General features: G+C 40.0%; 1 protein-coding gene across 1 annotated transcript in view; it reads left to right on the top strand.

The window, feature by feature from the left end:
- The window catches only part of CLDN16 (claudin 16), a 104,346-nt gene extending 89,952 nt beyond the window's left edge, over positions 1 to 14,394 (top strand). The window contains exons 4-5 of the mRNA XM_073629104.1: positions 7,764 to 7,955; positions 13,034 to 14,394. Of these exons, the coding sequence (XP_073485205.1) occupies positions 7,764 to 7,955; positions 13,034 to 13,167 (326 nt within the window). The 3' untranslated portion in view covers positions 13,168 to 14,394. The remainder of the gene's footprint in view (positions 1 to 7,763; positions 7,956 to 13,033) is intronic.
- The last annotated feature ends 2,895 nt before the right edge of the window (positions 14,395 to 17,289 follow it).

The raw sequence follows: 17,289 nt of genomic DNA, 5'->3' as shown, positions 1-17,289 counted from the left end.
TGGGCCGCAGTGAATGGGTTGACAGAGCTGTGGCGAGCTAGAAATCCATCTCGCAGAGCCTATTCTCATGTCTCACTGACCCACCACTCGTCGGCCAGGATAGACATGGCGTTTGGGATCCAAGCCTTGTTACCATTTGTGAAGGACATAGCTTACCTGGCAGGGGGTTTATCTGTTCATTGACCTCAGTCTGTCAGCTGGAAGGGGGGCAGGGGGTTGGCGGCTGTCCCCAGGATGGCTGCAAAATGAGCAGGTATCTTCACGCTTACAGAAGTCTATCGCCTCTTACTGGACATCTAATGTGAATACAGCGGACCCTCCGGTGGTTTGGGATGCATTTAAGGCAGTGATAAGGGGAGAATGTATTTCTGCGATAAAAGCTGAAAGGGTGGCTCACAATGCTGAGGTCGCCAGGTTACAGGAAAATGAAAAGGAATGTGCGGAGAGACATGCTGGCAGTCCTTCTGAGTCCACATATTCGTCTCTGATGGAGGCTAGGTGTCTTCTCTCCCTGCATTTCTTGGATCTGGCTCATACCGAGTTGGGTCACAGGGCGAACTTAGTTTTTGCAGAAGGTGACAAAAATGGGAAGTTGCTGGCAAGACTGGTGGCAGTTGATAATCAAATAACAAACATCCCAGTAGTTAGAGGGCGGGATGGCACTATGATCACTGACCCCTTAGGTATATTGGATGAATTTAGAGACTTCTTTTCTAAGTTATATGCTCCTATACCGAGGTATGATCAGGCAGATTTGAATGCTCTTTTGGATAAGCTGACCCTCCCGAGTTTATCTGAGACTGACCGGGTGGAATTAGATAGTAAAATCACCACCAAAGAGATAATTGCAGATATTTTTGAGTTCCCACCTTGTAAGGCTCCGGGACCGGACGGCCTCCCTGCGGATTTTTATAAAAACCATGTTGACGAACTAGCCCCCAGACTGAATACACTTATGGCCAAATGTTTAGAACTGAACAGTCTTCCGGCCTCTATGCTGGATGCCTATATGGTACTATTACTGAAACCGGGTAAGGATACTTTAGATTGTTCTTCATACAGGCCCATCTCCCTCTTAAACACGGACCTGAAGATCCTGACGAAGGTATTGGCCAACAGACTGATCAGGGTGATCCCCTCCCTGGTCAATATTGACCAGACGGGTTTCATGCCCAGTAAATCCACTGACACAAATTTAAGAAGGTTGTTTACCCACCTCCAGCTACCGGGGTCTGAGGACAGAACCAGAATTATTGTTTTGATCGACATAGAAAAGGCGTTCGACTCAATTGATTGGTCGTATATGCTCCGGGTGCTGGAGGTGATGGGGTTCGGCAGCACTTTTAGGAGGTGGATAACGTTGTTATATTGCAATCCCAGAGTAGCAATTAGATTGGGTCAGGATGTTTCTCACTCCTTCTCAGTGGGCAGAGGCACCAGGCAGGGGTGCCCTCTATCCCCATTTTTATTTGCGCATATGATGGAACCCTTAGGCTACTCTTAGTCATGCAGAACCCCTTCATCAGGCATGTGATCACATGCCTGACGAAGGGGTCCTGAGTGACTCCGAAACATTGCACTCTCCTTGTGTTGTGATCATGCAATAAATTATCCGTTTATTTATGTCGTTCCTTGGTGTGCTGGCAAATATCTTCATTGCTGTGGTGGAAGGCACACTGAGACGGGGACTAACAGCGTTTTTACCCCTGAGTTATCGCTGTACATGTTGGTGCTAGCATATTACCATCCCACAATGTAAGTGTGTCTTTCTATGACAATTTGGTACCTGTTTACACCAAGCATATTGCGCTATGTGAATCACTGTGCTGCTACCAACCTTTTATATAATTAACTCATAGGCAACATGTACTTACTTTCCTTGCACTCCCTCTCCTGCCCTGTATGTAAGTCTTGAGATACACACACAATACTTCTAGGTATGGGGGACACTTGAATCTCCCTCCTGCCCTGCACAAATTTACCAGGCACAAGTAGCGGGGGGAAGGGGGGGGGACAATTAGTGTGCATAGGCCCTTGTAAATTTCAGGCAGTTAAATCTTGCACAAGTGTTCAAGGGAGCCCCTCCAATTAATTAGTCAGGCACGGGAGTATTTACTGTTGTGTAACTGTGCAAAGTATAGGTTAACTTTAATAACGTAAATGTGGTTAAAGCCTTTTAGGAACAAAATGCATAAAATATAGTCCATATACTATAACTACTGACAGCTGAGCCGCCTATCCTTACAGAACCGGCTCTTTCAAATTAAAGTAGATGCGCAGATTTGGCTGTATAACATGTAAAAACCTTCAGCTCTTTACAGAATTCGTTGCACATTTATGATGTCTCAGGATAGTTGTTTTACATTTGTTCTGCATTTAATATCACTTTAATTACACATTATCGCCTAAAGGAATTGCTTTGCACGTGCTCTACATGCATTACAATTGCTCCACTCACTAACACCTGCTGCACATGTAGCCTAGGACAATTCATATATTTTTCATGATAAACATGCCCAACGTCTTACATCACAATAAATAGGAACACATTTCACTCTAGGGTAATAGTTAAAGAAGAGAGCTGAAGTGAATACTTTATTATGAACAATTTATTTCTTCAGTCGGAGCTGGTTAGAAAAGTAAATGTAGGAAAAAAATCTTTTTTTCATACATTTCTCTGGAGATTTGCAGTGGAGAAAGATCACATTTTACTTGGAACTTTAAATATCAGGATCTTTTAAAGCCCCTTTAAAGAAGTATATTCTAGGAACTTATGGCAACCTTTTCATATTTTGCATATGATATTCTTCAAAAAATCACAGATTGTTCTACAGGGATTCTCTTAAACTGGTATGAAAGCTCATAGAAAATATGGACACTTTGTTTTCAGCTTCTGATGAGTTTTATTGAGACATATAACATATTTATTTTACTTTTAAAGGTAACTGTGCCTATTTATGATTTGGAGATCAAAGGTTCCTCTAAATGTTGGACTGAGATTAAAAAACAGTTCTAGCATATGAAGCCATTTTATTATTTGACAAAACTGTTATTCTGTTACATTCAAACATGTTCTAATCCAAGATTTTGCTTCCAAGAGACCATGTCACATTCTAAAATGTTATCCAAGCACATACCTATAGAGAAGTGGGCACATACTTACCTTTACTGCCACTTGTCCTGCTCAACACTACTCCTGCAAAGCACTGTTCCCCTGGAAAACCAACTCTTTCAGGAGTTTCACTGGTTCCTACCCTCTACCCTCACAAATCTACTCACTTCTGCAGAGTGTAAGGTCAGAGGGAGGAGCCAGTGTGAGTTATGGGGGACCATGGAAATCAACATCCATGGAAGTGCCAAGTTTGCAGCAGATTTTGGGGACCAGTTCTTTGCAACAGAGCAGCGTTGAGCAGTGTGCGGGCAGGAAAGGGAAGTATGGGTCCTCTTCTGTACAACTATGTGCTTGAATTAACATTTTAAAACGTGACAAGGTGTCTCTAAACAAAAATGGTAAATATTAGGGTCTCTATCCACTGAAAATCTTTTGAATGATGGTTCCTCCATATTTGGTGAGAGTGCTCAAAAGTCTGAAGATTCTGGATAAGGGTATACAATTTTCTCTACTTGTTAATGGGCATGAACCATCAAAAGAATCCACAAGAGGCCCTGCTGGACCGCCCAATTTTAAAAGCTTCACGATGCGTGTGGAAATTTACCTATTTTGTCTTTTTGACAGCCCACATTGCGATAGCTAAGTCGTAAAGGTCCCCCGTCTTACTGTTAGACCTAATTAAGGCCAAGCGATGCTGCATAATGATCAATGAGAAACTCTCAGCCATTCTCAATGATAAAATTCCACAGTTTGAAAAGATTTGGGAACCTTGGACTACCTGTTAGGGCACTGAGAAGGGGAGGGCGAGAGGCAGACCTAGAATTTGTGGAATAGAAAGTGCCACATCCAATAAACAAGATACATATAAAGAAAAGATTCCCCTAGGCGGACTTTTTAGGCACTTGAAAGTAAATATAGCAAAAAAGTGTGACAGAATATATAGCAATTAAAAATAAATGAATTTTATTGGAAGACAAAATTGTTAAAAACTTGTAAGAATGTAACGAAACATTAATTTATCTACATAATTCATTGCTATCAGTAGAAGATAGGTATATAAGGAAACTATTCTTACACCCAACGCGTTTCGGGATATATAGTGTCTAATCCTTCTTCAGGGGTGTGTACAAGCATGGAGAAGAGAATTTAATATAGTATTGAATGGTGAGACAGTTGTTAATATGTTTCGTTAAGTTGCATTAAAACCATGGAATCAAAACAGCATTGGATATTAGTGCTGGAAAGATTACTGTCCTCTCGACATCATGGGCATCAAAAAAGTTTGTAGGTATATGCCAAATAGTATTAAACCTTAATGAGAGCGGGTTCCCCCTGCGTTCCCCGGTTGCGAGACGGCCAGAGTGATGTACTGAGGCAAAATGGAATCCCTTGTCAGAGGGTTTTTTTTTCGACAGACCAGCCACACGTTACCAGCATTCAGCTATCCAGCACTGGCTGTCTCGCAACCAGTTTTGAAAGCTTTCATTGGTTGATCTTGATGGATAATCATTCTCTCTATTAGATGTGTGTATTTGTTTGATATGCACTACCTGGAATTTAAAAATAACAACAAAAATTATTGGAAACAAAACATTTTTTAATGAAAATTGTCATGGTTGTTTTTTTTTGTAGAAGGGTAAAGGTTCAAAACTTTTGCATGTGATATTTTGGTGCAGCAATAATCACATCAGAAAACCTTAATGTAAGCAATCTATCCTATTCATAATCATCAACTTTGTCCCTGAAAATATAAAGGGTTTGTACTTTTCTCCAGCAAATTTTGAGAATTGCACAGCTCTGCTGCATGAGCCCTGTCTAGCACGACAAGAGACCTGATTATTTTTTGCAGCAGTAAAAGTTAAACTCTAGTCAGATATGAAAGGCACAAATTAATGCAGCTCTGTAATCATTCATACATCATGAAATATTTACCTTAGTACCTTGCTTACCTTGCTTAAATGACAGCTGATACTCGCTTCTGCTACCTGTATGTGGGTGGGTGACCCTCAACTTCCCCATGTAGAGATATTATGATTGTGGGGAGGTAATAGGGATAGGTTGATGGTGAGAAAATGAGGAGCAATGAGGATAATTTAATGTGGGGAAGGGGGTAATAGGGATAAACTGATGGTGGGTCAAGGGGGGTAATAGTAATAATATAATGTTGTAGATGGGGGTAACAAGGATAATATTCTGGTGTAGAAAAGGGTAATAGGGATCATCAGATATAGGGAAGGGGTAATAGGGATAAACTGATTGTGGGTAAAGGGGGGTAATAATCATAATATGATGGTGTAGAATGGGGTAATGAAGGGGTCATGACCGCCAAACTAGCTTGATATAGTGCTATTTAAAAACAAAAGGTCAGGGACTTCGTTTTCTGTGTTTCTGCATGTAAAACAGCCTACACGCAGAACACAGGTAGCAGTGATACAAACCTAGCCTCAGATACTTCACATCAGAACAGTGTTCTTAGCCTCTCTGCACATCACAACCCCCCTCTACATCACAGCCCCCTTCACATCACCCCCTTTACAGCAGTGTCTTCAACCCCCCTCACATCACTCCCTCATTAATATCACCTCCCCATCACATTCCTGTTCTCTGTCCCCTTTATATCAGCCCCCTCCTTCACATTACTGTCCTTAGTCCCCCCTTCATATCACCCCCCTCACATCGCTGTTGTCACCCACCCCAAACTTTGTATCACCCCCTTCTCCTTCACATTCCTGTGCTCACCCCCCTTTACACTCCTGTCCTCACCCCCCTTTACATTCCTGTCCTTACCCCCTCTTTACATTCCTGTTCTCACCCCCCTTTACATCCCTGTCCTCACACCCCCCTTTACATCCCTGTCCTCACACCCCCCCTTTACATACCTGTCCTCACACCCCCCTTCTTTACATTCCTGTCCTCAACTCCCCCTTTAAACCCCCCCCCAGATTCCTGCCTTGGCCCCTCTTCACATCATCCTTGGCTTCCCACACATCCTTCACAGTAGTGACAGCTCTCTTTGATGTCCTACAAAATATTAAGACAAAGAGATGTCTCAAGAATGGTAAATAATCTTTGATATCCTACCTACACAGGGCGGAAGGCACATCTATAGCTGAAATCCGAGGCAGGACAGCTCCACCTGGATGGCGAGGGGCAGGAGGGGGACATGGGCGGCCGGACAGCTCCAGAAAGAGGGTGGCAGCTGCACAACTTTTCCTGGTAACCAGCTTGTGATTGGTTGCTAGCAACCAAACACCTGCTAAATAACTTGGCAGCTACTGCCCTCCACCCGGAGGTGTACTGCCTCCAATGCCATTCTCCTGCTGCCCATGCAGTGCTGTCCAGCCACAGATAACAACTCCATAAGGATGACAGCGATGAGGGCAGCTGATTAGGCTCCTAAATGGCAGGCCAGATAAAACATTGACTGTGGCCGCCATTTAGAGATGTCTGGTGTAGAATATTTAAATAAAGATAATCAGATGTAGGGAAGGGGGTAATAGGCCTAATCTGATGATGGCTAAAGAGGGAAAATAACGATAATATGATGGTGTAGAAGGGAGTAATAAGGATAATATGGCTGTGCAGAAGATGGTATTAAGGGTAATCTGATGTAGGGAAGGGGATATTAAGAATAATCTAATAGTGGTTAAAGGGCTAACAAGAGGAAATCTGACGTTGGTGCAAATTTGAGCATCTTTCAGTTTTATTATCAAGATGGGAGGAGCCTACGACAGTGACGTCATCACGCCTTTGGATGGGCTTACGAGTGTAGGAAGTGAAGTGCGGCACACGGAGACACCGCCACTTGTGATTTTACAATATATCCCTTTTGCCTCATGTTATCTGCAACATTGTAAGTGCGATTCCTTTTTATTGAAATAAATTCCTTTGTTTATACATTTTACACTATGGAAGCATTCTGTTTTATATTTCCGGAAACGACCCATTGCTAAAGCTGTTGTTCCTGTATTGCGTTCTTTGGTTTTTGGGAGACCATATTCCCTATGCTGGGCGAGACTGCCGTAATAGCAATCATCGCCATCTGATAAGCAGAATCTACAACTCATTTCAGGGTGCACAGCTGTATTGACATCTTTCCCTGCATCTTTCACGGATGGGTGTTTTTTTATTTGTCTATCTATGGATTGAACATTCCTGCATGGACTCTCTTTTTTCTGATCTTTTTTTGTGTCACATGTATATATATTTTTGCGATTTATGCTGATTTAATTGCATGATTTATTGTTCACTTTAATATGTATTAGTCATTTCCATAGGACTCTGCTCTAGTTTTTTGGTCCTTGATTTTTCATATAAGGTTTAGCGCTGCACTTTGTTTATATTGTGTTCTTGGAGCTTGATACTGGACTCTTGGGTGCTGGCAGCTTTTTGTTTTCATTACTTATTGTTATATTTTTTTTTATTTCCAAGCGCAGCTTTTACCCTTTTGGGGTTTTTTTCATTATTATTAAGCTGCCAAAAACCTGGTATTACAACAAAACCTTAAAACTCTGACAGAAACATTTATATTAAAGAGTATGTTGCTCACCAAAACTTTCATCTTTATCAAAAATGATGGGTATAAAATGATAGACTATCAGTAATATAGGTTTATATTAAATAGAAATGATCTCTGTGCTTGTTCCATCAGGTGTTCCTGGGATCATTGGCTCAGTGTGGTATGCGATTGATGTTTATGTGGAACGCTCAAGCTTAGAACTGCACAATGTTTTCCTTGGAATCCAGTACAAATTTGGTTGGTCTTGCTGGCTTGGAATGATTGGATCGTTGGGATGTTTTTTATGTGGTGCTCTGCTCATATCTTGTCATTATCTTTTTCAAGGTGAACATAATTTTAACTTCAATATTTATACATTCTTTTGTGTTCCATACTCTGTTTTATTGGTAATGTGTTTCAGATAAGTGGTTTTAAACTTGAATTATATCTGTCTATTTTGCAAGTATTAAAAAGACCTATCCATTTTAAAGTGGAGTTCCACCCACTTTTATAACTCTTCAGCATCCCTCACTAAACTGTGCACTGTAAACGAATTGGATATTTAAAAAAAAATTTTCTCAGCACCTACTGTATATCTGCTGTATTCATTTTTCACTTCCTCCTCCCTGGCCGCGGCCCATCGCATCATTTCCTGTTTGCAATGCCTTCTGGGAAGGGGCGGCAACTTCCTCTGACTCTGCCGTTGCTATGGAGACCTGACCTGAAACCTATTACACTGCTTGTGCTGCACTGAGCATGTGCGAGATCTGCAAGGATGAGATCCAGGAAGAAATACAGTCTGGCTTCAGATGCCCATACTTAAGATGGCCACGGCCTGCTATAAGTTTATAAAATAACAAACTACTGCTATAAACTAACAAAACAGACCTTAGTTTACAGACTAACTTTACTAGAATACATTAAGCTTGTGTATTATAGGGGTATTTTTATTTAAAAAGTATAATTTCGTCCGGAACACCACTTTAAGTAAGATACCTATCAGTTTCTTATAACATACCATTTTCAAATAACATTGCCACCATAGTGCCTCTCTGGCACTGGAGGTTCCAACAGTTTTTATAGAAGGTGATGATTCTGAAAATAGCCATTTGTAATAACTTGCGAGCCACATGTTACCCAATATTAATTATTAAGGGGAACTCAACATAGAGCAGACTTTAATTATAAAGTAACTCCATTAATATTTGAACTTAGGATTTGGTTTTACGTTTTATATTATAATACACACATCACAAAGGAAACCTCTCATTAGATAAAAATGGAGGCTATTATTTCTATTCTCCTGCTAGTTCCCCGACTGTCAAGTTTCCCTTATTTGACCTTATTTTCTTGAATTATTGATCCAGAACAAGTAGGCAGATTAGGACTTGTGGGTTTTTTGTTCATAGTCTACATCTAAATTTTTGTTTGTGTTCAGTAATTTAGAAAGCTAGGGGATCAGCAACAGCAAAGCAACTAGAATTTTCTGGACAAGGTCCGTAATAGCAACCACCAGGTTTGCTAACAAAAACTGTTAGGTTTAAAACAAAAACAGATTTCTGTGTCAATGCCCTTATATCCAGATGTGTTTTTCATGTATTGGTAGCTAAGAATTTCATCACAATGTCCTATGTGATTTTTCCAAAGTGACCCTGAAAGTGGTTTTGAAATTAAACCATACTTGTAAAAGAACAGTGTACATATTTTGTTTTCTTGCTGCCTGTTCCATAGAACACTATCTCAATCCGAAGTAATCTTCTACAAAAATCTGAAGGGAAACTGACACTTCCAGGACTGTCAGTCTCTGGGGTCCTCCAGAGTTTTGATTAGTTGCTCCTTTGGACCTCCACATCATAATTGTCTTCTGTAATGTGTTGAGGACAGCAGGAGGAACCAGTGAGAGCCGCAGAAGATCCAGGAGATTAACTCAATGAGTATTAGTTTCCCTTTTGATTTTCTTTTACAGGGATGGTTTTATTTCAAAATGTTTTTTTTTTGTACAATAGCCACAGGACTCTTTTGGTATACAGAACACCTTCAAAAATATAAAAACTGCTTTGGTTATTGGCTTATTGATTTAAGATACAAGTCAGATTTTAGGCATCCTCTGTAACTAAAAAAAAACATTTTTGGTGAGATACTCCCCAAGGGTTAATTACTTCTAAAGGGATGCAGACACTTCAACTTTTCTTTATAGAGCACTGAGAGTGTATAAGGAGATTATAATGCACCAGACCCTCCCATTCAGAATCAGTCTGCACAGGATATTGTCAAACAAGCAGCTATTTCTTCGGAGCAGAAAAAGTTTGGAACCTGTTACAAAGTTTATTAAAAGCCTTGCATTGTACATTGATCACCCAACAAGGATTGTTTTTTTTTTTCTTAACAAAAGTAGAGTTACTCTTTAAGTAACTAAGTTTATGTTAAAGTAATATCAACACTTTTAAAATATATATATATTTCTGGTGTGTCGTCAATAATCTTCAGATATAAATGCTGACATCATTACTTACTAAATAAACATGTTTCATATTTTCATATTGCTTACAGCTATTTAAATACATCTTCATGTATGAATTACGTTCAAGCATAATTTTACATACAAACTGTGTTGAAATATATCTTTATATACCAGTCATGGTGGACTTCATACTTCTGTAATATTACCGACTGGTACTACCAATTGCCTTGATAAATGCTGGACTGAACTTGATGTACAGCATGCTGATATCCTGCGCCCATGCATTATTTACACTATTTCTCTGTAACTGTTCAGGAAAGTGTTTCCTGTCAATGTTTAGAATCTTGTTTACTAAGATTATTTTTCAAAAATCCATATAACATTACCAAGATAAATGTCTTTCAGCATGATTGCTGTTTTTGACAAGCTGTAAGAAGTAGCAAAAGTAGATATGGTTGCATTGATTTAAAATTTTGTCAGGTTTTTAGAATCTCTCATGTTTTAGCAATACCTAAACATTCTACACTTTTCTAGTAAGCAATTATGCCTCTGCTTTAAAATAAAAAACAAAAGTGGGGAAGCATCTAATTACAATGACTGCACTGAATAATGCTGAATAAAATAATAGCCCTATAATATATTCTGTCACAAGTCAGCCAGTTTTGTTTGTTGTGACATTTAGGACGCCAAGACAGCATGTTAATTACAAATCCTGCTATCTTTGTTTTGGCAGTGCTCTTTTGAAGTGATCTACTGTCCACCTTGGCTGAAATAGATGACTAATAATTGGTACTTCTGGGTATAGGAAATGAACTCACTCCTCTACGTCTTATGTGAGAGCACTAGTGCTTGGTGCTTAAGCACATGGGAGTATCGAGAAGTCCTCACCTTTTGGCGAGTGGCCCTTCGTAACGTCAAGCTTAAAGTGTCTTCAGCTCAGCCGAATGTTTTTACAGCAACATTCTCAAGTTTAAACAAGGCCTTATAGATATTAACCCTCACTTTCTGCCCTACTGACAACATACTAGACACGAAATGAGGAGAACTCTCCAACAGCAACACAGACAAAAATAAAAATTAATTTCTTTAGTAGATTAGGGGAAGGCTATACTCTGCCAGATTTTTATTTCTGTCACTGTTGCGGATATTCCCTTACTTCCTGCCTGGTGAAACATTTGATAGCAGGACAGAAAGAGATAATACTTTCTCTAGTGGAGCCTCAGATAACAGTTGACACTCAACAGGAGTTCTAACCCTTCTCCACTCAATTCAGAAATAGAAAAAAAAGTTGTTGACTTCACATAAACTTTAACCCCTTCCTGTCGACTTAACAAATACATGCGGCCCACTGCACAGCGTGTTTTCAACAGAGACTTGGGTCTCACTGAGAGCCCCAGGCCCCATACTAATGATCAGGACCCAGAACTCCTGATTCGGAGTCACCTAATCGCTGTGGTAGCCTCTGATTGGCTACCACAGTGATCAGTCACTGTGAGGCCCACCCCTGTGTTTCTCTCTCTCTGTGAATGGAGAGGAAAGATACAATGGGGTTTATTTACTAAAGACAAATCCACTTTGCACTGCAAGTGCACTTGGAAGTGCAGTCGCTGTAGATCCGAGGGGGACCTGCAAGGAAAATAAAAAACAGCATGTTAGCTTGCACATGAATGGATGATAAAATCAGTAGAACTTCCACTCATTTCAGATCTACCCCTTATGCAGCGTACACACAGTCGGACTTTTCGACCGGACTTGTCCGACAGACGCCGACGGACCAAATCCGGTGGACAATCCGATCGTGTGTGGGCTTAACCGGACCTTCAGCGGACTTTTCCAGTCGCAAATCTGACGGACTTTAGATTTGAAACATGCTTCAAATCTATACGTTGTAACTCAGCCGGACCCAGAAATCCACTCGTCTGTATGCTAGTCCGACTGACAAAAAACGACGCTAGGGCAGCTATTGGCTACTGGCTATGAACTTCCTTAATTTAGTCCGGTGTACGTCATCACGTACGAATCCGTCGGACTTTGGTGTGATCGTGTGTAGGCAAGTCCATTCATTAAAAAGTCCATCGGAAGTCAGTCGAAAGTCAGCTGGAAAGTCTGTCGGACCAGTCCGGTCAAAAAGTCTGACCGTGTGTATGCGGCCTTAGATTTAAAGCGAGTGCAGTTCCAAGTGCACTTTTAGTGCAATTTCAAGTGCACTTGCAGTGCAAAGTGGATTTACCTTTCGAAATTAACCCCCAATGTATCTTTCTCTCTCCTTGCAGAGAGAAATACATAAAATAAATAAAAAATACTTAGACCAAGGTTTGATCTAGGTCAGTGCCAGGGTTAGTATCAAGGTCAAAGGTCAAGGTCAGGGTCAGTATATTTTGGGTAGGGATTTTTTTTCTTTAAATTAGCCTCAGTTAGCGTCAGTGTCAGTTAATGCCAGTGTGTTTTAGGTATGACGAAAAAAAAGAAAAAAATGCGCACTCTGGGCTGTACTACGGGTACAAAACAACAAATAACATACACATATGCGGTATCGCTGAGATTGCCAGAAGCAGAATTTATTTTGCGTTGTTTTTTTGGTGGTAGGTTATGGTAGTAACAAGAAATATACAGCTAAATATAAAAAAATATATATTTTTTTTACTATTTTGGGCCAGTATTCCTTTGATAATAAAAAAAATCAGGAGATATCCATAACCATTTACTGCCAAATGAAAGCCCGATTTGTCCTGAAAAAAAACAAGGTATAATCCACCTGGATATACAAAGTAGTTGTGATGATATGTACGGTTTTACTAACAAATGTCAAAGTTGCACAATTGTGCTTAGGCATTAAGATTTGTTTTACCCTTAGGCGTGAAGGGGTTAAACAGTTACTCTTCTCTCTTGCCTTTGAATGGACAAATAATGTGTTCACTTTTTGACTGTATATAAATTCTTTTTTTATTATTTTTCTTTTCAGAAGGAAGATACAACAGAAACCAATCATATTATTCTCGAAAGAATTATTTTCGTGCAAGAAGTTCAATGGGGAAGCTTTATTCTCCTCCACTGACAGAAACTGCTAAGATGTATGCTATGGGTACACGGGTATAAATGACAGCTGGGTTCACTAGTCATATATTGGTCTTTTAAAAGCAGCATGATGCTCAGGTGGGCCAGCATACAGCAATACGGTACCAGTCTACTGCACTTGGAAAACTGAAGAGAGAAGATCATAGTCTGCTCCTGACTTACATCTATGATTCATTTTGGAATATAATTGCACTGTGTTGTGAAGAAAAATGACATGAAAGTGGAAAGCGATTATGGAAAATTGTAGTTTAATGATCAACACATTGATATGCCCCCCCCCCCCTTCCCTGCACTGCCAGGACATGGACATAGTCATCATTCTTAATGGTTGGAGCTGACCCATGCAAAAAACTGCCGATGCTATGGTCTCTAAGCAAAATGTAAATATTGCTTAGACCTGGGCAGGCCAGGGATATGTCAGATGGCAGAAATCTGCATCTGAGGGTTCTGGGGAGAGTCATATAGACATAAGTATTATGAAACTGAATGGAGGTTGATTTACTAAAGGCAAATAGACTATTCACTGTGCAGGTGCAGCTGCACTCTGCAAAGGACTTTTCCCCAGAGCATAAAGTGTCACTAAACCCACATCAAAAAGAAACTCATATACTCATTCAGTCACTATGGGAATTGTTTTTTGTATTCTGCAAAAAACCTGGTTGATCTTGCTGCTCTCTATCTCCACCTTCTGTTCATGGCCCCAATTCAGCTAGGGATTTTGCAGCTGTGGTGGCAACTCTGCACATGCTCAGTGTTCAGTAAATATTTATACTGAGTAATGCCCACTAACCAGGTAAACACAATGGGGGCGGGATATTACATGTAGATTAATGGAGGCTTCACCTCCCTCTTATGCTAAGACACAGGCTAGAGGGGTGTGACAGAGAGCCCTGTGACGGGCAGAAATCTGCTCACACCATGTTATTTCCACAAACTAATAAAGATTTAAAATATATATATGCATGTCAATTTGAAAAGGTCGATTGATATTATTTATTCATTTTTCCAAAGGCTGCTTTTTTTTATTTTGAACATGTGACTAGCAGCAGAGGACTAGAAGCTCCTCCTGTTTATGTTTCCCTGCAGACAGACTGGGAAAGATCTGGGCCATGTGACAGCTGTATATCGATTAGGAAAAAGATACTTCGTTTTTTTTTATAATTACAGTGCCATCATCCATATACAAAAATAGAATGGACGATGCAAAATAAACACTGTGGGGGTTATTTACGAAAGGGAAATCCACTTTCCACTACAAGTGCAAACTACAAGTGCAAAGTGCACTTGAAATTGCACTGAAAGTGCACTTGGAAGTGCAGTCACTGTAGATCTGAAATGAGGGGAAGCTCTGTTGATTCTATTATCCAATTGTGTGCAAGCTAAAATGCTGTTTTTTATTTTACCTTGCATGTCCCCCTCGGATCTACAGCGACTACACTTCCAAGTGCACTTTCAGTGCAATTCCAAGTGCACTTTGCACTTGTAGTTTGCACTTGTAGTGTAAAGTGGATTTCCCTTTCGTAAATAACCCCCAGTGTGTTTAGTTTATCAATATCCGTATTGCCTCAATTTAAGGTATATTATAAGGTAGGGGTGGGTACCATCATCCATATATCATAGAAATGGGTGAATGGGGTCACCTCAGAAGTGCCCCTGCAAAGCGAGAAAGGGGTTTGGACTATCTCGGTACCTCAAGGACATAGACAAAAGTATACATAATTTGTATGAAAACAGTATAATAGTATATAGAATATAAAAACATGGTGGAACAAAACCACATTGACAGAAATACAGTTGATAGTTACAGCCTTACGTGCTGCTTCAAACAATTGTACAAACAATAGGATGAAAAATGATCCCCAAGGTTGAAGTGGGGTATAAAGTGTGATGCTTCTTGGCAAATGTCCTTTACTAGTTTCACAGCAAAAGCTGCTTTTTCAGAAGGAGTCAGTTATAAGCATCTAGTAAAATAAATTGCAATTGTAATTACAAATTCAAACCATCCTTAATATTGTTGATACATATTTCAAAACATGAAAGTTATTTTCTTTAATATTGTATACATTCAGTTGCAGTTCTGAGAAGGATACGGAAACACTGCTTACCTAGACAATAGGGAATCTGGGGCAAAGTGGCAGCATATGTAGAGGCACTCGAAGGCAAATATCCCCCACGGTGGACATGGGAGGCATCTAGGACCACTAGATATTAAATATCATATAGTTTAAATAATATGATTCAGTTTCTGATGTTCATTCATAGAGTGTGTGAGATACAGCCAGATAGATTAAGTAGAAAGAATAAGAGAAAAGAAAGGGGGGGAAGGTGAGGGGAAGGGGAGGGGGGAAAGAAGATGGGCGGGGGAAGTGAAGGGACCTGGGATAAAAGAGAGGGAGGGGGGAAGGGGGATGGGGAGGAAATAGGAAAGGGAAGAAGGAAAATTAGAGAGAGGGAGGGGAAAAAAGAAAGGTGAGGGGGGAAGGGGAGAAGAAGGTGGGAGAGGGGGGAAGTAAGAGGGAAGAAAATAGACTGAAAGATATAGTTTTAATATTGTAGAATAGACAGTGAAACTGAATTGGGATGGAACATTCATAGAGCTTAAATAATTAGAAAATAGATATATTAGTTTACCGATCTTCTGGGTCAGCAGATCCAGTGTGACACCCCAGGATTAGGGAATAAAGGAATAACGTTGCTAGTGTGTTCTTGAGCAATCTATTGGCAGTGAGTTGTTTCTTTAGGCAGAGATCTAATGGTATAGTACAGAGTACTTAAACCTAAACTAAAAGAACTGCATTTTTAATAAAATAGTAGTATTAATTCATTTTGATTCAGTATTAGAATCAAAAAAAAGGAAAATTGAATCAGTGGGTCTCACTAGATTGAGCATGTTTGTCACGTACAGTAAAGGAAAGGGTAAAGTCCAGCCTAGTAATATGGAAATATTTCAAAGAATTGATTAGAGAAATGTTTTGTATGTATGACCTTCATTTAGACCAGGAGGTATGTTAGCATTCAAAAATTCAATCCAAACAGCTTCTCGCTGTAGGATTTTACGATCCCAGTCTCCTCCATGAACATCCTTGGGAATGGTTTCAAGCACCACAAGTTTAACCACTTCAGGATTAAATCTGTGGTGCAGACCTATATGTCGTCCCACTGTGGTGAATTTACCATTTGTGGAACAGTATAGGTGGTCTCCTATTCTCTGACGAAGCTCTCTTATGGTCTTGCCTACATAGAACGCATTGCAGGCACAGACAATTAGATAGATAACTCCTTTTGTACTACAATTGGCATGAAATGCAGGTGTAAATAATTCTCTGTTAGGGAGAATGAACTTTGTGCCCTCTTGTATCCAAGGACAACGTGCGCACTGTCCACAGCGGAAAATGCTGTGAGGATCCCTCGGACTACAAGGTCCTTCCTGATAATGACTGCTGGTTAATTTATCTTTTAATGAAGTTGCTCTATGAAATACCAATTCAGGAGTTGGCCTTATGTATTTTTTAAGGATACGATGATTGGTTAGAAGGTGCCAATGGTCAGAAAGGAAATTTTTAAGTTGGTTATGATGGGCAGAAAATGTTGTTATTATTTTTACTGTCTTTAATTGCTTCTTGCAAGTAAAGCCATATAGGAGGGAGGATCTAATATGTGCTAGGGCTTTATTGTAAGCTTTTCTGAGATTAGTTTGAGTGTAGCCTCTTGACAGTAGGCGTTCACGTAACGCTGAAGCCTGAGCATAGAAGTCCTCGTCCTTTGTGCAGTTATGCCATAGTCCCAAATATTGAGCACAGGGTATGCTGCGTACCAGAGGTCTGTTTTAATTAGGCCGTTTGGGCCTTTGATAATTCTCAGATCTAAAAATGGAATACTGTTGTAATCATAGTTGAGGGTAAATTGAAGGTTAAAGTCATTATTGTTGAGTAATTCCTGTCCAAATTAAGAACAGATAATCAATGAACCTGTGCCAGCAGAGAACTTGATCTAGGAAGGGTTGGAGTGTCTCATCTTCAAAAGATTGTTCTCTCCCATCCTCCTAGAAATAAGTTGCCATATGAGGGTGCACAGGAGGTGCCCACAGCCACACCCTGTGTTTGTAGGTAAATTAGATCCATGTTAGTGAAGTAGTTTTTGGTA

Source organism: Aquarana catesbeiana, linkage group LG04 (assembly GCF_042186555.1).
Source record: "Aquarana catesbeiana isolate 2022-GZ linkage group LG04, ASM4218655v1, whole genome shotgun sequence".
Taxonomy (NCBI): domain Eukaryota; kingdom Metazoa; phylum Chordata; class Amphibia; order Anura; family Ranidae; genus Aquarana; species Aquarana catesbeiana.
Note: the sequence above shows the minus strand (reverse complement) of the source record. Positions and strands in the feature narration are given on the sequence as shown.